Source organism: Oncorhynchus mykiss, chromosome 10 (genome assembly GCF_057628025.1).
Source record: "Oncorhynchus mykiss isolate SJ-2025 chromosome 10, ASM5762802v1, whole genome shotgun sequence".
Taxonomy (NCBI): domain Eukaryota; kingdom Metazoa; phylum Chordata; class Actinopteri; order Salmoniformes; family Salmonidae; genus Oncorhynchus; species Oncorhynchus mykiss.
This window is the reverse complement of record NC_143031.1, coordinates 11166850-11189448: the sequence shown is the minus strand read 5'-3', so window position 1 is coordinate 11189448 and position 22599 is coordinate 11166850. Positions and strand designations below refer to the sequence as shown.

General features: G+C 42.2%; 2 protein-coding genes across 3 annotated transcripts; one reads left to right on the top strand and one right to left on the bottom strand.

Moving 5' to 3' along the window:
* Positions 1-4879: 4879 nt before the first annotated feature.
* Positions 4880-21309, bottom strand: LOC110533335 (BCL2 interacting protein 1b). Of its 2 annotated transcripts, none has more exons than XM_090188967.1 (6): positions 21172-21309; positions 20861-20953; positions 20674-20765; positions 20469-20573; positions 20136-20254; positions 4880-5512 (listed from the first exon to the last, which is right to left on the bottom strand). In XM_090188967.1, exons 1-6 carry the CDS (start codon positions 21253-21255, stop codon positions 5469-5471), a joined length of 537 nt encoding a protein of 178 aa, XP_090045093.1. In that variant the 5' UTR covers positions 21256-21309; the 3' UTR covers positions 4880-5468. The 2 variants fall into 2 exon arrangements, with proteins under 2 accessions (XP_090045093.1, XP_021473122.1); XM_021617447.3 differs by lacking the exon at positions 4880-5512 and adding an exon at positions 18051-19653.
* On the top strand, positions 11233-16249 carry LOC110533336 (stanniocalcin-2). The gene is made up of 4 exons (XM_021617448.3): positions 11233-11529; positions 12636-12778; positions 13628-13839; positions 13978-16249. The coding sequence occupies exons 1-4, from the start codon at positions 11385-11387 to the stop codon at positions 14354-14356; spliced, it is 879 nt and encodes a 292-aa protein (XP_021473123.3). The 5' UTR covers positions 11233-11384; the 3' UTR covers positions 14357-16249.
* Positions 21310-22599: the final 1290 nt, after the last annotated feature.

Genomic DNA, 22599 nt, shown 5'->3' with positions numbered 1-22599 from the left:
ATATTAAACATCTCCAATCAAAAATCTAGAATCGGCTTTCTATTTCGCAACAAAGCCTCCTTCACTCACGCCGCCAAACTTACCCTAGTAAAACTGACTATCCTACCGATCCTCAACTTTGGCAAAGTCATCTACAAAATAGCTTCCAACACTCTACTCAGCAAACTGGATGCAGTCTATCACAGTGCCATCCGTTTTGTTACCAAATCACCTTATACCACCCACCACTGCGACCTGTATGCTCTAGTCGGCTGGCCCTCGCTACATATTCGTCGCCAGACCCACTGGCTCCAGGTCATCTATAAGTCTATGCTGGGTAAAGCTCCGCCTTATCTCAGTTCACTGGTCACGATAACAACAACCCGTAGCACACGTTCCAGCAGGTATATCTCACTGATCATCCCCAAAGCCAACACCTCATTTGGCCGCCTTTCCTTCCAGTTCTCTGCTGCCAGTGACTGGAACGAATTGCAAAAATCGCTGAAGTTGGAGACTTTATTTCCCTCACCAACTTTAAACATCAACTATCTGAGCAGGTAACCGGTTGCTGCAGCTGTACATAGTCCATCGGTAAATAGCCCACCCAATCTACCTACCTCATTCCCATACTGTTTTTATTTTATTTACTTTCCTGCTCTTTTGCACACCAATATCTCTACTTGCACATCATCATCTGCTCATTTATCACTCCAGTGTTAATCTGCTAAATTGTAATTATTCGCTCTTATGACCTATTTATTGCCTACCTCCTCATGCCTTTTGCACACACTGTATATAGACTTCATTTTTTTCTACTGTGTCATTGATTTGTTTATTGTGTTATTGGCTTGTTTCTTGTTTACTCCATGTGTAATTCTGTGTTGTTGTCTGTGTCACACTGCTTTGCTTTATCTTGGCCAGGTCGCAGTTGCAAATGAGAACTTGTTCTCAACTAGCCTACCTGGTTAAATAAAGGTGAAATAAAAACATTAAAAATAATCGAGTGTATGTAAACTTCTGACCCACTGGGAATGTAATGAAATAAATAAAAGCTGAAATAAATCATTATCTCAACTATTATTGATGACAGCTTTGCACACGCTTGGCATTCTCTCAACCAGCTTCATGAGGTAGTAACCTGGAATGCATTTCAATTAACAGGTGTGCCTTGTTAAAAGTTAATTTGTGGAATTTCTTCCCTTCTTAATGCGTTTGGGCAACGGCAGTCAAGCACCCAAGCTAACTTTGGCTAGCTTGCTAGCTACTTCCAGACAAAAATGAGACCACGCTGACCATTTTAGTCGCCCTAGCAGAGCTGGTTATGTAGTTTTCATGTTATCCAGAGCGTTGGTGACTGTAACTGTACTGCTAGCGACAATTTTGCCGACGTTTACTGACACTGGACATATTCAACGGGTGTTGAGCGCTCGTAAATTCATTATTCTGCGCTCTGGTACACTCAGACGAGAGTGCTCTGAAATTGGAGTAGATAGCCAGAGTGAATTTACGAAAGCACCCGAATGTCCATTGAGAACGCACAACGACTATACCATTTAGCTTTGCTAAGAATGACGGGAATAATCAAGTCAATAAACATTGGGTATTAGTTAGATAGTGTGACAAACCTCTTCAAGGGTAGGAGAGTTTGTCACAAATTAGGTGGGAAACCGTCACCAAAAATCGCCCCAGAATGAGAGTTCTTTCAAACAGGACAGTACCTGTATGTTGAGTTTCTCCGTCCTGGTCCACCCAGGCTGCAGGCGTGGTCAAGGATAGTAGGGTTCGGTACACAAATCAGGTTCTCGGTAGGTCCAGGTCCAAACAGGTAAGTCCAAACAGTCCAGGTCATACACAAAAAATACAGTCGATATCTATCTTTTCACTTTCTCTTTCTCTATGGTTCACAGATCCCCCAGCCCCCTCCTCTCTCTCTTCCTGGTTTGTCTTGACCCCTTATCTGTACGTCGGCCCCACCTTCAGAGCGTTCCCCTTGCTTCTGGGGATTGTCGTTTTTGGCGGTTGGCCATTTCGTGATCTTTAGTTCTTGTCGGGGTGGCCATTTTAGTGAGAGGGCAGAGTCTGTTCATTAGTTCTGCCCTCACATATCTGACATGTATCACTCTGCCCCCTTCATTGGCACACATCTCCCCCCTAGCTTCGACCCCCGAGGTTGGGCTTCCGCAGCAAAATAGGCGTCCATCCCCATTTCCTTCCCTGCTCTGTGTTTTAAGTCAAAGTGAAACGGTTGGAGACTCAAAAAACCCCACATCACCCGAGTGTTCTTCTCTTTAGCCCTATGCATCCAGGTGAGTGGGGCATGGTCACTGATGAGGGTGAAGTGGTGCCCTAGCAGGTAGTATTTCAGGCTTTCTAGAGCCCACTTTACTGCCAGTGGCTCTTTCTCAACGACTGAGTAGTTGGCCTCCCATGGTTCCAGCTTCCTGCTTAAAAACAGGATGGGGTGTTCCACCCCTTCTATGGGAGAGCACGGCTCCCAAGCCAACCTCTGAGGCATCTGTATGAACAACTCTCTCTCTCTCAATGTCTGGTACCACCAACACTATATTACATCAGAAGGTCTCTTGTAATGTCTGGTACCACCAACACTGTATTACAGCAGAGAGCCTCCTGTAATGTCTGGTACCACCAACACTGTATTACAGCAGAGAGCCTCCTGTAATGTTCTAAATGTTTTGGTGGACTTTTCATCCCATTTGACCATGTTTAGCCCTCTGGCTCTAGTCATGTCGGTGAGTGGGGCGGCCACTGTAGCATAACTTGGTATGAACTTCCAGTAGTAACCAGTCAACCCTAGGAAGGCTCGAACCTGCTTCTTATTTACTGGTTTCGGCCATCCTCTAATTGCCTCGACCTTCTTAAATTGGGGTTTGATTAACCCTCTTCCCACGGTGTATCCCAGATACTCTGTTTCCTCTAACCCCACGTAACACTTGGCAGGGTTCGCCATGAGCCCTGCCTTCCTAAGGGCATCTAGCACTGCCTGTACCCGGGGTAAGTGGGATCCCCAATCTGGACTGTAGATCCCCACGTCATCTAACTAGGCTGCGGTGTAAACTCGGTGCGGTTTTAGGACCTGGTCCAGTAGCCGTTGAAAGGTGGCTGGGGCCCCGTATAAGGCGAATGGCATGATGGTATATTGAAACCGTCAGGGGTTGCAAAGGCTGTCTTTTCTTTGGCCCTGGGGGTCCGAGGAATTTGCCAGTAACCTTTGGCTAGGTCCAGGGTCGTAATGTACCGAGCTTTACCAATTTTCTCAACAGTTCATTTACTCGGGGTAGGGATCAAACTTGAAGATTTAATTTACCTTCTGAAAATCATTACAAAACCGCAAAGACGTATCGGGCTTGGAAACCATCAAAACTGGGCTAGACCACTCACTTTGTGACTCTTTCGACCACTCCATCTGGCAACATTTTCTCCGTCTCTGATCTAATCGTGGGTCGTCGAGCCTTGGGTAACACATATGGACTCATGCTCACTTTTCTCCCTGGTAGGGAAACAATATCATGAGCCGTAACCTCAGTTAGGCCTGGTATCCCTGAAAACACATCTCTGTTTTTCTGGATCAGGGTCTTTCCTTCCTGTATTTATGCTGGCGACAGAGTAGGTGAAACCTGCACTTCGGCTGCCTCCTGAGTGGGTGTGGGGTACGTGACCATTAGTGTTTCTCCCTCTCTCCATGCTTTTAACAGGTTAATGTGATAGATCTGTTCCGGGGGCCGACAACCTAGCTGTCAGATCCGATAATTAACTAATCCTATTCTCTCCAGCACTTCACAAGGTCCTTTCCATGCGGCTAGTAGTTTACACTCTACCGTGGGGGCCAGCACTAACACTTTATCTCCCGGTTGAAATTCCCTCAGGGTAGCCTGCCAGTTATAAGTGTCCTGCTGGTGCTCTTGTGTTTGTCTCATGTGCTCTCTGACGATGGGCGTGACTGTGGCTATCCTGTCTTGCATTGCCATGACATGCTCTATAACACGAGTGTAAGGGGTGGACTGGTGCTCCTAGGTTTCCCGGGCGATGTCCAAGACTCCCCGGGGGTGCCTCCCATATACCAGCTCAAAGGGTGAATACCCCAGCGTGGCTTGGGGAACCTCGCTAATGGCAACCATCAGTTACGGTAACATGAAATCCCAGTTTTTCCCATCCTTATCGATTACCTTCCTGAGCATTAACTTCAGGGTCATGCCCATTTCCTGAAGAATTGCATTATGGGCCCTAAAGTACGGAAATGGTGTCCTCTGCGTGTATACTTCATATTTTGGTGAATTTAGTACGACATCCGGGAACTTTTGGCATACTAACCATATCAATACTATGACCAATAAGCATACTATATACTCAATCCACGTCACAAATAGTACGGTTAGTGTGGTTAGTATGGGTATTCGAAAAGAGCTCATGTCCATATTATGGCAAAATAGCTCAAATAAGCAAAGATAAACGACAGTGCATCATTACTTTAAGACATGAAGGTCAGTCAATGCGGAACATTTCAAGAACTTTGAAAGTTTCTTCAAGTGCAGTCGCAAAAACCAACAAGCGCTATGAGGAAACTGGCTCTCAAGAGGACCGACACAGGAAAGGAAGAACCAGAGTTACCTCTGCTGCAGAGGATGAGTTCATTAGAGTTCACTGAACCTCAGAAATTGCAGCCCAAATAAATGTTTCACATAGTTCAAGTAACAGACACATCTCAACATCAACTGTTCAGAGGAGACTGCATGAATCAGGCCTTCATGGTCGGATTGCTACAAAGAAATCACCACTAAAGGACAATAATAAGAAGAGACTAGTAGGTGAACGGATGATCTCCGCATGTGTGGTTCCCACCATGAAGCATAGAGGAGGAGGTGTGATGGTGTGGGGGTGCTTTGCTGGTGACACTGAGGGTGATTTATTTAGAATTCAACGCACACTTAACCAGCCTGGCTACCACAGCATTCTGCAGCGGTACGCCATCCCATCTGGTTTACACTTAGTGGGACTATCATTTGTTTTTCAACAGGACAATGACCCAACACACCTCCAGGCTGTGTAAAGGCTATTTGACCAAGAAGGAGAGTGATGTAGTGCTGCATCAGTTGACCTGGCCTCCCCAATCACCCGACCTCATCCCAATTGAGATGGTTTGGGATGAGTTGGACCACAGAGTGAAGGAAAAGCAGCCAACCAATCAAATGTATTTATAAAACCCTTCTTACATCAGCTGATGTCACAAAGTGCTGTACAAAAACCCAGCCTAAAACCCCAAACAGAAAGCAATGCAGGTGTAGAAGCACGGTGTCTAAATCGATCATAGCCGATCATTCAGAGTATCTCTACCGCACCTGCTGTCTCTAGAGAGTTGAAAACAGCAGGTCTGGCACAAGGAAGCACGTCCGGTGAACAGATCAGGGTTCCATAGCCGCAGGCAGAACAATTGAAACTGGAGCAGCAGCATGACCAGGTGGACTGGGGAGTCATCATGCCAGGTAAACCTGAGGCATGGTCCTAGGGCTCAGGTCCTCTGAGAGAGAGTGAGAGAGAGAGAGAGAGAGAGAGAGAGAGAGAGAGAGAGAGAGAGAGAGAGAGAGAGAGAGAGAGAGAGAGAGAATACTTAAATTCACACCGGATAAGACAGGAGAAATACTCCAGATATAACAGACTGACCCAAGCCCCCCAACACATAAACTATTGCAGCATAAATACTGGAGGCTGAGACAGGAGGGATCAGGAGACACTGTGGTCCCAACAAGTGCTCAGCATATGTGGGAACTCCTTCAAGACTGTTGGAAAACTATTACAGGTGAAGCTGGTTGAGAGAATGCCAGATGTGTGCAAAGCTGTCATCAAGCAAAGGGTGGCTACTTTGAAGAATCACAAATATTAAATATATTTTGATTTGTTTAACAGTTTTTTGGTTACTACATGATTCCATATGTGCTTTGTCATAGTTTTGATGTATTCACTATTATTCTACAATGTAGAAATGTAAAATAGTCCAAATAAAGAAAAGCCCTGGAAGGAGTAGATGTATCCAAACGTTTGACTCGTACTGTATATAAAACATACCATTATTTTTTGTTACCTAATTATTCTGGTGATTCAAATCTCAAAATCTGCTAAAACTGCATCACACCCTCAGGTAAACCGCAGTATTCATGCCTTTCTTTCCCATCTCTTCTTTCCATCTTTTCAAAACCTTTAAAATCTTTGACGAGCCCAGCAGTTCTTGACTCGTCACTTGTTAACGGACAGAGCCAGCATAGGTGTCGCTGCTTTCCCTAGTTTGAAGTAGCGGATTTCATATTTTGCGTGTATGCTTAATGCCTAAACATGTTGTGTGGGTAATGCCTGGGTTAAACTCTGCACATTTGGGCGTGTCTACTTAATTTGTCGTTCGCATCCCTTGAACTGAACAAAGCTAACTAGCTAGCAAAAACAACCTATCAAATCAAACAATTTTCCAAGTTGGAATAATGTAACATGTCGCATTGAGGGTTCGAACGGGGGACGTCAACTATAATGGAAGTTAAGAACATAGGCAATATGCAGGAGCTCAACAAGACGTGACATGACAAGCCACGACCATCCTCGTTGCTAACTGTCGGACAGGCGAACAGTGAGTCCTGGACTGACCACTTGTCTGAACTGTCGTTCACCCTGACTTTTACACATCTTGGACATCTACCTGTACTTCGTGGACGTAGTGGGAATGGGGCTTCTCACACCACTCAATACGGGCCAGAGCCTTGGCTTCTACCAGATGGATGTGACTAACCACACTACAACTATTCTACGTGAGTGGCTGCATGCGGGCGCACTCGCGCGTGAGGATTCAGCTCTCCAACCGGCTTGAAGCCCTATCAGGGATCATCAACTAGATTTAGCCACGGGCCAATTTGTTCTTAAGCGAATGGTTAGTTGGCGGGAACATAATAAAACAAAGAATTGACTGCAAATTGAACGCAAGAAGCGAACATTTCCCTGTATAGGGTTCCTTCTTTCAGATGGGATGTTAAACGGGTGTCCTGACTCTGTTGTCACTAAAAATCCCATGGGGCTTATTTTAAGAGTAGGAGTGTTCACCCGGTGTCAGGGCCAAATTCCCAACCTGGCCCCATTCCATCATGGCCAACTAATCATCCCCCTCATTCCTAATTGGCATACATCCCTCCTCACCTCTCCATCATAGCTAATGTGTGGTGAGGGTTCTGGTACAAAAAAAAGGTCACTGTTCATCACTAAGATGTGTGCTACACATTGATGGTGGATGAGGTGAGTTCCCTCTACTATGGAAAGTGCTTTGCGTATCTCAGTTGGTACAATAGTGCTAGATATAAATCCAATAAATTATTACGAATTATTATTATGTGTATACGATCACATACAGTGCCTTGCGAAAGTATTCGGCTCCCTTGAACTTTGCGACCTTTTGCCACATTTCAGGCTTCAAACATAAAGATATAAAACTGTATTTTTTTGTGAAGAATCAACAACAAGTGGGACACAATCATGAAGTGGAACGACATTTATTGGATATTTCAAACTTTTTTAACAAATCAAAAACTGAAAAATTGGGCGTGCAAAATTATTCAGCCCCTTTACTTTCAGTGCAGCAGACTCTCTCCAGAAGTTCAGTGAGGATCTCTGAATGATCCAATGTTGACCTAAATGACTAATGATGATAAATACAATCCACCTGTGTGTAATCAAGTCTCCGTATAAATGCACCTGCACTGTGATAGTCTCAGAGGTACGTTAAAAGCGCAGAGAGCATCATGAAGAACAAGGAACACACCTGGCAGGTCCGAGATACTGTTGTGAAGAAGTTTAAAGCCGGATTTGGATACAAAAAGATTTCCCAAGCTTTAAACATCCCAAGGAGCACTGTGCAAGCGATAATATTGAAATGGAAGGAGTATCAGACCACTGCAAATCTACCAAGACCTGGCCGTCCCTCTAAACTTTCAGCTCATACAAGGAGAAGACTGATCAGAGATGCAGCCAAGAGGCCCATGATCACTCTGGATGAACTGCAGAGATCTACAGCTGAGGTGGGAGACTCTGTCCATAGGACAACAATCAGTCGTATATTGCACAAATCTGGCCGTTATGGAAGAGTGGCAAGAAGAAAGCCATTTCTTAAAGATATCCATAAAAAGTGTTGTTTAAAGTTTGCCACAAGCCACCTGGGAGACACACCAAACATGTGGAAGAAGGTGCTCTGGTCAGATGAAACCAAAATTGAACTTTTTGGCAACAATGCAAAACGTTATGTTTGGCGTAAAAGCAACACAGCTGAACACACCATCCCCACTGTCAAACATGGTGGTGGCAGCATCATGGTTTGGGCCTGCTTTTCTTCAGCAGGGACAGGGAAGATGGTTAAAATTGATGGGAAGATGGATGGAGCCAAATACAGGACCATTCTGGAAGAAAACCTGATGGAGTCTGCAAAAGACCTGAGACTGGGACGGAGATTTGTCTTCCAACAAGACAATGATCCAAAACATAAAGCAAAATCTACAATGGAATGGTTCAAAAATAAACATATCCAGGTGTTAGAATGGCCAAGTCAAAGTCCAGACCTGAATCCAATCGAGAATCTGTGGAAAGAACTGAAAACTGCTGTTCACAAATGCTCTCCATCCAACCTCACTGAGCTCGAGCTGTTTTGCAAGGAGGAATGGGAAAAAATGTCAGTCTCTCGATGTGCAAAACTGATAGAGACATACCCCAAGCGGCTTACAGCTGTAATCGCAGCAAAAGGTGGCGCTACAAAGTATTAACTTAAGGGGGCTGAATAATTTTGCACGCCCAATTTTTCAGTTTTTGATTTGTTAAAAAAGTTTGAAATATGCAATAAATGTCATTCCACTTCATGATTGTGTCCCACTTGTTGTTGATTCTTCACAAAAAAATACAGTTTTATATCTTTATGTTTGAAGCCTGAAATGTGGCAAAAGGTCGCAAAGTTCAAGGGGGCCGAATACTTTCGCAAGGCACTGTATGTCTCTCTATTATGCATGGGAATACTTGGGTACAGATGAACCAAATTAAAATAACTTTGAGCTGATTTCCTGGTGTTCTTACAGTCTTTTATGTCCAACAATTAAATATTTGGTTTTTTTTTTAGCTCAGAAAACTTTGGTGGCCAAATAAAGCCACCCGCAGGCCACCCTGCCCTAATGGATGGAGCTGCCTACCTGTGTGCTGCGTGGGAGAACTGTGTTACTGTTTGTGTGTGTGACGTTTTGTGCCTTGGGGATGCATCTCCCACACAACCATGGGCCTGTTGTGTCCATGCAGAATAAAGTAATGGCCATGTGTTTCTGCTGTGAATTCTACAACGCTGTCAGTGAGATGGTTCACCCTGAAGGACAGATGAAATGACTTCATTTACAACAACGTGGGGCTGAGAATGCATTTTCCTTTGCAATTTTGAGGGTTAACATCTCTATGAATGTGTTTGATTTATCAAGCCAAAATGTTGTTTTGATGAGAGACTTCCATGTTTTTAAATGTATTTTTCAGTCATTGATTGTTATGAAATGTAGTTTAAACCTTTATTTATTATACAGTTGAAGTCGTAAGTTTACATACACCTTAGCCAAATACATTTAAACTCAGTTTTTCACAATTCCTGCCATTTAATCCTAGTAAAAATTCCCTGTTTTTAGGATCACCACTTTATTTTGAGAATGTGAAATGTCAGAATAATAGTAGAGAGAAAGATTTATTTCAGCTTTTATTTCTTTCATCACATTCCCAGTGGGTCAGAAGTTTACACACACTCAATTAGTATTTGGTAGCATTGCCTTTAAATTGTTTCACTTGGGTCAAAAGTTTCAGATAGCCTTCCACAAGATTCCCACAATAAGTTGGGTGAATTATTGCCGATTCCTCCTGACAGAGCTGGTGTAAGAGTCAGGTTTGTAGGCCTCCTTGCTCGCACACGCTTTTTCAGTTCTGCCGGGATGGTGTTCTTGAGCTTGCAAGCCTCCCCCTTTTTCATCCAAACATAATTATGGTTATTATGGCCAAACCATTCTATTTTTGTTTCATCAGACCAGAGGACATTTCTCCAAAAAGTATGATCGTTGTCCCCATGTGCAGTTGCAAAACGTAGTCTGTCTTTTTTATGTCAGTTTTGTAGCAGTGACTTCTTCCTTGCTGAGCGGCCTTTCAGGTTATGTCGATATAGGACTTGTTTTACTGTGGATTTAGATACTTTTGTACCCGTTTCCTCCAGCATCTTCACAAGGTCCTTTGCTGTTGTTCTGGGATTGATTTGCACTTTTCGCACAAAAGTACGTTCATCTCTAGGAGACCGAACGTCAACTTAGTGTATGTAAACTCTTGACCCACTGGAATTGTGATACAGTGAATTATAAGTGAAATAATCTGTCTGTGAACAATTGTTGGAAAAATGACTTGTGTCATGCACAAAGTAGATATCCTAACCGACTTGCCAAAACTATAGTTTTGTCATATACAAAATATGTGAGGGTGGCAGGGTAGCCTAGTGGTTAGAGTGTTAAACTAGTAAATGAAAGGTTGCAAGTTCAAATCCCTGAGCTGACAAGGTACAAATTCTGACCATTCTGCCCCTGAACAAGGCAGTTGTTCCTAGGCCGTCATTGAAAATAAGAATTTGTTCTTAACTGACTTGCCTAGTTAAATAAAATCACTTGTGTGTTTTGCCTACATTGATATTTGGTGTACATTTTGTCACTTTGGTTGTTGGAACTATCTTTTGTATGGGGAACTTGGACTTCATCAAGGTTTATTTGTGAATAAATCTGTCTTTAATAATAGCCAGTGACTACTACACTGACCTCACCACAAGTCACTCCATGCAGTCCATAAGCATCTATTGTACATTTCTCTTGGGTATGCACAAACTATTCTAACATTTTATTCTGTGTTTTTCAAATGCCACCTCAGCAGCAGCAATTACTAAAAAATACTAGATGTGAATAACAACAAATGATTCAGAAGTTGAACCAAAATAAAAAACCTAACCCCACCCTTACATTGTATTCTTACAGAGAATCATTTAAAAAAAAAACATATCAATGCACCACTGCGTTGTGGTAATATGTCACTAATTGCTTCTAATTATTCAGTACAGGATAGGCGAATATTTAATTGAGCGCACGCCCTTTAAACTTGGTGGTGGATGCTTGCCACTGTGATTGGTCGGCAGCCACGAATGACAGCACCTGCTTAGCTACTTAATCAAAACTGACACGAGTTGAGGGAGATATAGGAAGCATCATACCCTCTCCGTACTCACTCTCGACATTAATGCGCGGTTCCAAGCTGAACTTAATTCAGAAGTTATATTTTTTCTAAATTTCCGTTGTTTTTTTTCTGAGTGCGTAATAGTGCAAATGGAGATGCTACTTACATTTTCTTTAGCGCTCTTTTTAATAGCGTTTCAGCAATTATTGGCGACAGATCCAATCGAATTTCACGAAATCCCTCAAGACAAACATTTGAACCAGCCGAAAAGACGACTCTCACTGCAAAACACAGGTAAGTGAATGCTACTGTGTATTGCATGTTTAAAATAATAATTCGGATTATAACTTTTTAAACAGGTGAACTCAAAAGAAAAAGATTCCCTGCTTGAATTCTGAGTTTCACATTCTGTCACGAGCCAAAATCACAAAATCAATCATTCTATTACATGTCTTTTGGGGTTATTTAGTCTCCCCCCCCCCCCCCCCCCCCACACACACACACCTGTGGTCGAAATGTGGTTTTATCATAGTCTGTTCCTACGCAGGTACCCAGTGATCTCTAGTTCTGTCACTTCACTGTAATTCCATACGCCTAGTGGCCAGCTCTTTTCCAAGCACCTTCCTGTTTAGATGCCAACACAAGCTCTGACAGCAAGCAGTTTTTTTTACCCCGGCGCAGGCACACCAGCGGGAATATGATAACAATTTTAGAAGTTGTAGCATTGTTATGATACATTTGCATGTTTTCGAATGTTTTATTTGCACCCTATATGACCTATAAGCAGTTTAGCTAAGAAACATAAATTGCCAAGGTGGTAGGTTGTGTAGACTACAAAGGAATGATCATATTGTTTCGACATATTTCTAACTAGGTTACTTGAATGTTTGCTATTGGGTTGATTGTTTATATTTTTTTTTATTAAAAAAAAAAAAAAATTTAAACGCGCAAGTTGCCATTTTGTCTTCAATTACGCACAAATGCATTGAATGGAAGCCCATGTTTTATTTTTTCGATCAAAGCCGTTGTGACACTATTAGCAATGCATTCATGTACTTTTGCCTATCCCCTGCGTTTATGTAATCACCGATTCAATGCCACATGGCGTCAGGCACTCGAATGGTCCCAGCATTCCATCTTCATAGTCATCACTGGTCTAACCCTATTGTAAAAGCTATTTGCTTAATTGGCTACTAAATCATGGACATTATTTTTTTTTTTAAATCTCTACTGTATTTGGAACATTATCATTATTGAAAGTATCAGTAAAAATTAGGGATTTTTTTTCTCATTCCCCTAGCAACCACCACATTGGCACCACGTCAACTTCTGCATTATTATTAAAAAGCTACTGTTCCCTTGTAGTTTTCACATGCCCTCCCTCATGTTCCCTCCATCAGCGGAGATCCAGCACTGTCTGGTGAATGCTGGGGATGTGGGCTGTGGCATGTTCGAATGCTTCAACAACAACTCGTGTGAAATCCAAGGCCTACATGACATCTGTATGACATTTCTGCACAATGCCGGCAAGTTTGACTCCCAGGTATATCCCACTTCTTCCTAACCTCCTGGATTGTGAGTGACTCAGGACTGTTTCTATCGTAGAGGGTGAAAGTGACAGTATCCCCATGCCCTACTACAGCTTACATACATTACATGCTTTATGGAACTGTATAAACATGTTATGCTTATTAGTTATTACAGAACACAATTTGGAAATTGCCACTTCAGATGTATAGCTTTGACGATAATGGAAATTTGGTTTTACGAATATTTGTCAAGCAAATTGCCACCGTTATTGTCATAATTGCTGAAAAAGTTTGAACTCCTAATGCATCTTAGAAAATTAGTTACAACATACCTAGCATTGGGCCAGTAACCAAAAGGTTGCTGGTTTGCTTTCCCGAGCCAGCAAGGTGGTAAAATCTGCTGTTCTGCCCTTGCGCAAGACCGTTAACCGCTAACAACAAATGCTCCCTGGGTGAGGATGTCAATTTAAGGCAGCCCCCCCACACCTCTCTGGGTTAAATGTGAAAGACATTTTGGTTGAAAGCATTGTGCAACTGACTTGGTATCCCCCTTCCCAATACAGCTTTGGAGACACCCGTCTCAAACGACTAGATTTGACCACTTGGAACTTTCGGAAATTAAGCGTCTCTCGACTGCCACTCTACTCGACACTATTACCAACTTTAGCATCTTCATGTTAAAATGAAACTGCTATTGGGTGAACTATATCTACTTGAAAATAAAGTTTAATCCCCCCCTGCTAAAATAAATGTAATAGGATATGACGATTACAACTTCAGTTCACGGTTATTGTCCATTGTCAGCTATACTATTGTACCAGCCCTAAGGTGATGTCAACCTTTGTTATGTTGAACTTCTAAAGGGGAAGTCCTTCATCAAGGATGCCCTGAAGTGCATGGCCCACGGCCTGAGGCACCGGTTCAGCTGTGTGAGCAGGAAGTGCCTGGCGGTGAAGGAGATGGTGTTCCAGCTGCAGAGAGAGTGCTACGTCAAACACAACCTTTGTTCTGCTGTCAGGGAGAACGTCAACGTCATGGTGGAGATGATCCACTTCCAGGACCTCTTCCCCAAAGGGTGGGCATGAAGCCTTCCATTTCATACTAAACCCATTCAGTGTAGTACATTTTAATGGTCCAGAGTCCACATGCTCTGAAATTAAATGACTATAGTAATCTGCATTCAGAAATATAATTGTTCCTCTTCCTATGTCAGGCCTCATGTGGAGCTGGTGAACATCCTGCTGGGCTGTGGCGAGGAGGTGAGGACGGCTATAGCACGGAGAGTGAGGATGCAGTGTGAGCTGAACTGGGGGGCCCTGTGTGGCAGCCTGAGCCTGTGCTCCCTGGGCCGCTCAGATGACCCCCAACACATCACCGTCCCTTCCGCCTCTCTGCAGGGCAGGAGCACACTGACCCCTGCTGGCCAGCTCTCCCTCCCCAACACCGAACAGGACCAACCAAGAACAGACCAGCTAGGAGACGAGGGGAGCCTTCACCCCTCTGAGAGTCTCAGTCAGAATCCCCTGGATGATGCCACAGACCCTGGGCTCGCTGTGCCCGGTCAAGCACCCAGTACCGCCATCCAGGGGTGAAACGGAGTGCAAGGTCCCTAGCCTGAACACACAACAGATAAGCCCCTAACCTCTGACCCACGTTTCCCCCCTCAAGCAACCCTACTACAGACTACCTCTGACCCCCTTTCCCCTCAAGCAACCCCACTACAGATGACTCTGACCCCCTTCCCCTGAAACAACCCTACTACAGACGACCTCTGTTGTAAACAAGGGAGAGTAATGACCTTGTACCATGCTTCTCCATTCCTACTCTCCTAAATGGTACAGGTGACAGGGTATATTTGGTCAAATGTAGATTTTGAGGCCTTGTTTTTCAGTAATTCCGTGTTTTAATTACAAGTGATATTCAAAACATATTTTAAAGTAACATTTATTTCATTTGATTCCTTTTTAAAAGTAAATCATGGGCATATCAATCTTACAGTATAAACAATGTATACAGATCCAGGTATCTGTTAGTTCAGTAAAGATGTAAGAGTTTGTCACAGCAAGGACTCTATTGGAACTGGTTGGAAGTTGTCTTACACTTCTTCCCAAAATTGTGACTGCAATATTCCAGGTTTAGCTAGACATGAACTTGGTAATACACACAGTTATGAATTATAGTTTGACAAATTAGGTTTTAAAGAGACCTTAGACTTAATTAAACCCACATCTTGGATGGCTGACTCGCTCTAGGTCCTATTTTTCTAGGTATCCAGAAGATGAGGTAAATTTATAAGTAAACGGTCTATTGTGTTTTACATTATGTCAACTAGTTTCAATACTGCGTTTGTTTTAACTAAATACTAGGCGCTACCGTAAATAAACTTGTGTAGAGTATTGTGCTTACGCAAGCTGTCAATGTTTCTGCGGGAACTATTTTATTTGCAGTACAAAAGTGAACCGTAACAACTCAATGTCACATCAACTCTGCAAAGAGAAGTCCATTACTGGCCCGTATGATGCCTTGTGTGTGTGTGATTTCTCATCACAAGTAACAACTTGGCTGACAAGTGGCCCTTCTACCACAATCAGGAAAGCTCATTTAAAAAGATATCTCACAACCATAAACTCTGAAACATGGTAATGCGCGTTCACTCCTCGGCAAACATCAGGAAACCTCAGGTGTTATAACAAAACAATGAGACCCATCAAAATGTATTAGTTAAATGGAATGTTGAGTCTTGGCCTGTTCTCACGGAGGCCTTCGTTTATATGTATCAGGGTCTACTGCAATTTTTCATTTCACACAGGATGACCACAGAATGTCTTGTCAAACATTTTCAAATCTGACAGTTTGAATGTTTTTACTAGCTTTTGATCCAACTAGCTAGCTTGTCCTTTAGTAGTAACCTCAATAGTACTCCAAGTAACCTACCTCACCAGTCATGCCAGCTCTAGAGATGTTTAATACTGGACACTTTCAGAGGACATTGAACTGGTATGAATACAACAGACACTCTGTGTCTCACACATTCATTTATTTTATTTTTTTTTACACATTTTGTACAGTTGGCTTGTATGATGTGGATTTTCTTTTGGTATGTCCAGTTGTGCATGTGTAAGATGAGCATCAACTGCCCTCTACACAACTTCTGTCAGTACTATTGGCTAAATGTCATCAAGTGGATGACTGCATTCAGACTCTGTACTTGAAAACAGCAACTTATTTCTTACGAAGTTTGTTTGTACTCTGAGTCGATGTTTAAGTATTTAACTTTTATTTATTTTGACTACTTTTCTTAAGCTATGCATTACCTTTATTTGTGGTGTAGGGTTAGGCCTTGATACAAGCAAACTACCATTTTATACTTTTCATTTGAGTTATTTTGGACATTAAACATTTCAGATACTTTGCCGTTTTAAATCTATGACAATGCATTGTAATTTTATAAGCATATTGTTGAATAAAACTAACAAATTCTACTAGTTGGCTTGAGTCTCAACTCTGCAAATTGTTAAATCTAACTTAAATGACACTGACGTGCAGAACAATCAACGTCAGGTTGCGCAAAAGTTGTATCGTGGCAATATTGTAAAATTTGCCAAAATCAGATGTACATAGACACCATCTGTCCATAATACTGTTGCTTACTGCCATCTACTGGTAATACATAGGAGGAATCCAAAGTGGATACTATTCAGCCAGCTCAAGATTTACTGAGGGAGTGACTTCGTTCTTGTTTTGCTACTGAACAAAAACAAATGTAACGCAACAATTTCAAAGAATGCGTTTTAACCCACAAGGATTTATTAGACAAATACCCCCCTCATGTGAAGAAGCTGGATGTGGAGGGGCTGGTTTGGTTACACGTGGTCTGCGGTTGTGAGGCATCAGCTCTGGTAGACATTACTACAGTTAGCATGCCAATTGCATGCTCCCTCAAATTGAGACATCTGTGACATTGTGTTGTGACCTTTTATTGTCCCCAGCACAAGGTGCACCTGTGTAATGATCATGCTGTTTAATCAGCTTCTTTATATGCCACACCTGTTAGGTGGATGGATTATATTGGCAAAGGAGAACTGCTCACTAACAGGTATGTACATTTTGTTCACAAAATTTGAGAGATAAGCTTTTTGTGCGTATGGAACCTTTCTGGGATCTTCTATTTCAGCTCATGAGACATGGGACCAACACTTTACATGTTTTTATATTTGTGTTCAGCGTAGATAGACACATTACATAGATATTTTTTGTCTCTATCAACCTCCAGATAAGTTTAAGGGGAGAGATTAAGTACAATTCTTACAAGCTTGTTTGGGTGGTAGCTTATTTTTCAGACGTTTGAGGCTGATGATGAATCATGATGTTTAGGCATATTCAAAGTGACACTGGACTAGTGAGTTGCCAGTCTTTAGGGTGTCTATAGCTAGGTTTCCTTCCAATTGGCGACAGATTTTCATGTGAATATTCAAAAATCTTCATAAAAACAATATGCCATTTCAGAGTTTCCTTTAGGAAAATTTGGCGCCGGACAACATGACAGGGAAGTTAATATACTGGACAAATTACAAATTTAATGGACATCCATACGCATTCAGATTCAACACAGCTAGCACCATCAATAAACAAGGGATGTTTGCCAAATGAGACACATTTACATGTCCTTAACAGCCTATAACAAATGACAAAAAACCCTATTCCTTGTAGGGTTTCGATGTGTAGCATATGCAAAACTTTATAGCCTATTATTTTGGGGGGGATTCCTAAAACAATAATTGTCCACCTCAAGAGTTCAGGTCTCAGAGATTTGAGCACTAAATGTATCAGGGCACTGCATGCAAAGACCTACAGGCTTAGTTGTCTACTGTATGATATTCATATTTTAATAAATATAAATAAACAAAGAGAAGCTGAGGCCTAACCCCAGAGAGATGGAGATATGCCAGTGGCATGCTAAGACACCGACATGCATTTCTTAATGTCAGATGGCTACTGCATCTGCTATACAGAAGGAGGATCATTTGTTAATTTCTCTGAACATTTTGTATAAAGGTAAGCATTGTATTAAAGGAGTAACTCTGGTAGGTCTGAAACTTCCTCACCTCAAGTTCAACTGTTATTTGGACCGCCAAGGCGCACTGCCTTCATATCGTAGGCCTGGGTAGCTAAAGCTTCATAAATAGCCACACCATACCTAAACTTTTAAGGTAAATGTATATCTGTCCTTATGTCATGTGAAAGTGGAGACAGATCTTTGAGCTAGCTAGCAATAATTAAAGAGACTTGAGAAACATATTTGTTTATTCAAAATGTTGTAAAACGGTTGATTCTTTTATACAATAAGTAGTCTTCTATCTCACAACAATTTGCTAAATTCATATGTTTTGGGAACACTTCCATCAGCAATACAGATCTACAGTAACCATTTCCTTATTGTATTTGTACATTCCAGGTAAACTGTACAGTAAGAATAAGTAGGGCAATGGGATAAAAAAATATATTTGAAAAAGTGCCCCTGCCAGCTATGAGCCCTGAAACAAGGTTATTCCTCTGGTATAGATAGATAGATAATGCATGTCAGTCTGACACAGTGCTGCAGAGAGTCTGACACAGTGCTGCAGAGAGTCTGACACAGTGCTGCAGAGAGTCTGACACAGTGCTGCAGAGAGTCTGACACAGTGCTGCAGAGAGTCTGACACAGTGCTGCAGAGAGTCTGACACAGTGCTGAAGAGAGTCTGACACAGTGCTGCAGAGAGTCTGACACAGTGCTGCAGAGAGTCTGACACAGTGCTGCAGAGAGTCTGACACAGTGCTGCAGAGAGTCTGACACAGTGCTGCAGAGAGTCTGACACAGTGCTGCAGAGAGTCTGACACAGTGCTGCAGAGTCTGACACAGTGCTGCAGAGAGTCTGACACAGTGCTGCAGAGAGTCTGACACAGTGCTGCAGAGTCTGACACAGTGCTGCAGAGAGTCTGACACAGTGCTGCAGAGAGTCTGACACAGTGCTGCAGAGAGTCTGACAGTGCTGCAGAGAGTCTGACACAGTGCTGCAGAGAGTCTGACACAGTGCTGCAGAGAGTCTGACACAGTGCTGCAGAGAGTCTGACACAGTGCTGCAGAGAGTCTGACACAGTGCTGCAGAGAGTCTGACACAGTGCTGCAGAGAGTCTGACACAGTGCTGCAGAGAGTCTGACACAGTGCTGCAGAGAGTCTGACACAGTGCTGCAGAGAGTCTGACACAGTGCTGCAGAGAGTCTGACACAGTGCTGCAGAGAGTCTGACACAGTGCTGAAGAGAGTCTGACACAGTTCTGGGCCAGTAACCGAAAGGTTGCTAGATCGAATCTCTGAGCTGACAAGGTAAACATCTGTCGTTCTGCTCCTGAACAAGGCAGTTAACCCACTGTTCCTAGGCTGTCATTGTAAATAAGAATTTGTTCTTAACTTACTTGCCTAGTTAAATAAAGGTTAAATAAAATGTAAAAAAATAGTCTGACACAGTTCTGTAGACAGTCCGACACAGTTCTGTAGACAGTCCGACACAGTTCTGTAGACAGTCCGACTGTATGGCAAGAAAAACTAATTGAAAGGTTAGAAAGGCATGACTGTAGTTATATTACAGACAGTTTTGGACAGATATCAAGGGACAAAAATAAATTAAGAACAGGAAATTGCTCACAATTTTCTCTAAATGAAAGGGAACAGCCTTTTTTTCAAAATGTACAAGACAGTTGCTAAAAACAAAGCCACTGCTAGAAAGATGAGTAGTTTGTCAGTCAATTCTCGTCTGTTATATTTTGAGATCAGTTTCCTTCCCAAATGTATGGTTCCTGTCATGGCTTTGAACTCTTCATCAGTTTCCAGGACTGTTCTTGAAGACGTAGCTACATACAGGAGAAAATGTGTACATAATGACTCATTTATCCTAGATTAATAAGAGCGTTGATGGGATGAATTACAATGCGTGCTGGAAATGCAAAGTGTTCTAGACCAGTGGACAAAGCCTAGCACCAACAGGGACACTAGGGGCAGTATGCCAAAGGGACGAGGCTATGTGAATATTTGTGTGCTCACTTTCCAGCAATTTTTGTATTGTACTATAGTGTATTGGCTTTGTGTATTTTGTATGTGAACATCACAACATACATTTTCAGATAAATGGACAAAGTTATCATATCTTATATTTGTTTGGTTGTAGGTTTGATTCCCGGGACCACCCATAAGTAAAAATTTATGCAAGTATGACTAAGTCGCTTTGGATAAAAACATTGAAAAATGGCATATATTATTATTATAGGTCTGCAAGCCCAAACCATTGGCACCCATTTTGTGACTGTTCTCCCTTCCCGAATGAGTAGTCTCTTACCCAGAGTGCCGATGGTCTCCTCGCTCTGCGACACCGACTGAGCCATCATACGACTGATGCTCATCAGGCTCTCTGTGATATCACCGGATGTCTGGACCAAACTCTCCTTAGTTGCTTTTCTGAGAGGGGACACACACTGCAATTAATTCCAATGCAATTCCAACTTTCTGTCCCTGTCACCCTGTCAAAGGGGTATTTATCCACGTGCACGTTAATACGTTTCTTGAAAAAGTGCAGAAGAAAGCTGTGAAGAATGAGGATTGCAGGAATAAGAAACTGGACAAATATAGGGTTAATAAAGCAGCTGTGAGTGAAGAGAAGAGCACCACACACCGTTGTCGCACAGTGGAGTCTCCACCATACAACAGCTCATCTTTCTCAAGGTTGTCAATGGACAGTTTACATGCCAGGTTTGCCTTCCTCCAAGCTGTCTGGTTACTGTAGAGGGAATATTTTGAAAATATTCAGTTAAGGAATTCCAAGAGGACTTGTGAGATCAATGACATTTTAAATAGGAATCTGGATTCCAATCGCATACCTCAGCATCTGTCTACGATTACTCTCTGTCTCACTCAAGATGGCTTGTTTTTCTGTTTCTCGGTCTTGTTCCTTGGCCATTTGCTCCATATTCTGTGAATTGAATGTATAGGTCAGAAGAGTTTTATCTAGCTGATTACAATGAATGCGATGTAAAGTAAATTAAACTAATGCGTTGAATTACATACCTGGATTCTCAGTCGTAGCTGATTGAATCTCTCTTTTACTTCGGAGTTGAAATCCATCAACACACTTTGTGGCCCCGGACATTCTCTAATGTCCTAAGCAAGATAAGATATACTTTTTAAACTTTAACTGACCATTCAATATAATCCACATTTGTTTAATAGTTTATTGCATCGCTTTCTCTCAACAATTACAGTAGCTAGCTAGGCTAGATAAGTTTGCCAAATGTACACTGACTTGTTCCCCAATCACACATTTAAATGACACAAAATGAACAAATAAAATATGTAAACAGTTGATAAAATATAGCTACCTGAATGAGAGCTTTAATTTCGAGATCATATTTGATTATTTCTTGTCCACAAATTCGGACGTGGACATCCTGGGAAGAGGCCATTTCTGTTGTTGTACAGCAAACCACAAATCCAAAAAGTGCGTGCTATTTGAAGCGCGTTTTGCAATGAAAAGATTGGGTGTTCAATACAAATGGGAAATGCATTATATGCAATATTAATATAACTCATGAACACATCGTATTTAAAATATATATAGCATAAGCAGCTGTGCATAGTCTATATACGAAAAGTACTTATTTGAATAATCTTTTTTTTCTTGTGCATTTTGCTATTTGCCTCATGGCTCCTGCATGCTTTGTTGACTACAAACTTTATTTACCAAACCGTGGGACAGACTGTCTTTGTTCCCACACTCGGGACTAATCCTGATAGATATCAGTGTGGTGTTTTCTGTCATGACCTTAGTGATCACTGTTATAGCCTGTGTTCGTAATGGTTTCTCAGTGAAACGACATGTCCTGCTTTGTCATAGACACTTGCTAAAAAACTTTAATTCCTTTGTGAACTGGCCTCTGTAAAATGGTATAGAATCAGCTTGATCCCCTTCTTTTTTTATATTTTCAGTGTTATTGTTAACAAACACACCCCATCAAGAAAATGAGAATTAAAAACAGGTTCAGCCCCTGGTTCGAACGTGATCTTACAGAGTTACTCCACCTCAAGAATTGCATTTGGTGAAAGGCTCAGCACACACATACTCAGGCTGACTGGCTCTCGTTCAGGCAAATGAGAAATAAGTTCACTCAGGCTATCCGGAAGTTCAAAGTTAGTTACTTTAAGGACCTGTTCTCTCTCTGTGGGTCTAATCCCAAGAAGTTCTGGAAAACGGTTAGAGACCTGGAGAATAAACCCTCCTCCTCAGCTTCTCATGTCCCTTAATGTTGACGATGTGGTTGTTACTGACAAGGATCACATGGCTGAGCTCTTTAATCACCAGTTCATTAAGTCAGGATTCCTATTTGACTCAACCATTCCTCCTTGCCCGTCCAACATTTCCTTATATGCCCCCCCTTCTAATGCGACTATCCTCAATGCTTCTCCCTCTTTTCCCCCTGCCCCACTACAAAGTTTCTCCCTGCAGGCAGTCACCTAGTCCGAGGTGCTGAAGGAGCTCCTTAAACTTGACCCCAAAAAAACATCTGGGTAAGATGGTTTAGATCCTTTCTTCTTTAAGGTTGCTGCCCCTATCATCACCAAGCCCTATCTCTGACCTTTTAACCTGTCTCTCCTTTCTGGGGAGGTTCCCATTGCTTGGAAGGCAGCCACGGTTCATCTTTATTTAAAGGGGGAGATCAAGCTGATCCTAACTGTTATAGGCCTATTTATATTTTGCCCTGTTTATCAAAAGTGTTGGAAAAAGTTGTCAATAATCAATTGACTGGCTT

Coding starts and splice junctions, on each gene's coding strand:
- LOC110533336 (XM_021617448.3), top strand. CDS start 11,385: ATGGAGATGCTACTTACATTTTCTTTAGCGCTCTTTTTAATAGCGTTT. Junction 11,530..12,635: donor ACTCTCACTGCAAAACACAG/GTAAGTGAATGC, acceptor TCCCTCCATCAG/CGGAGATCCAGCACTGTCTG. Junction 13,840..13,977: donor CAGGACCTCTTCCCCAAAGG/GTGGGCATGAAG, acceptor TTCCTATGTCAG/GCCTCATGTGGAGCTGGTGA.
- LOC110533335 (XM_021617447.3), bottom strand. CDS start 21,255: ATGGCCTCTTCCCAGGATGTCCACGTCCGAATTTGTGGACAAGAAATA. Junction 20,954..21,171: donor AAATTAAAGCTCTCATTCAG/GTAGCTATATTT, acceptor TATCTTGCTTAG/GACATTAGAGAATGTCCGGG. Junction 20,255..20,468: donor GACTCCACTGTGCGACAACG/GTGTGTGGTGCT, acceptor GTCCCCTCTCAG/AAAAGCAACTAAGGAGAGTT.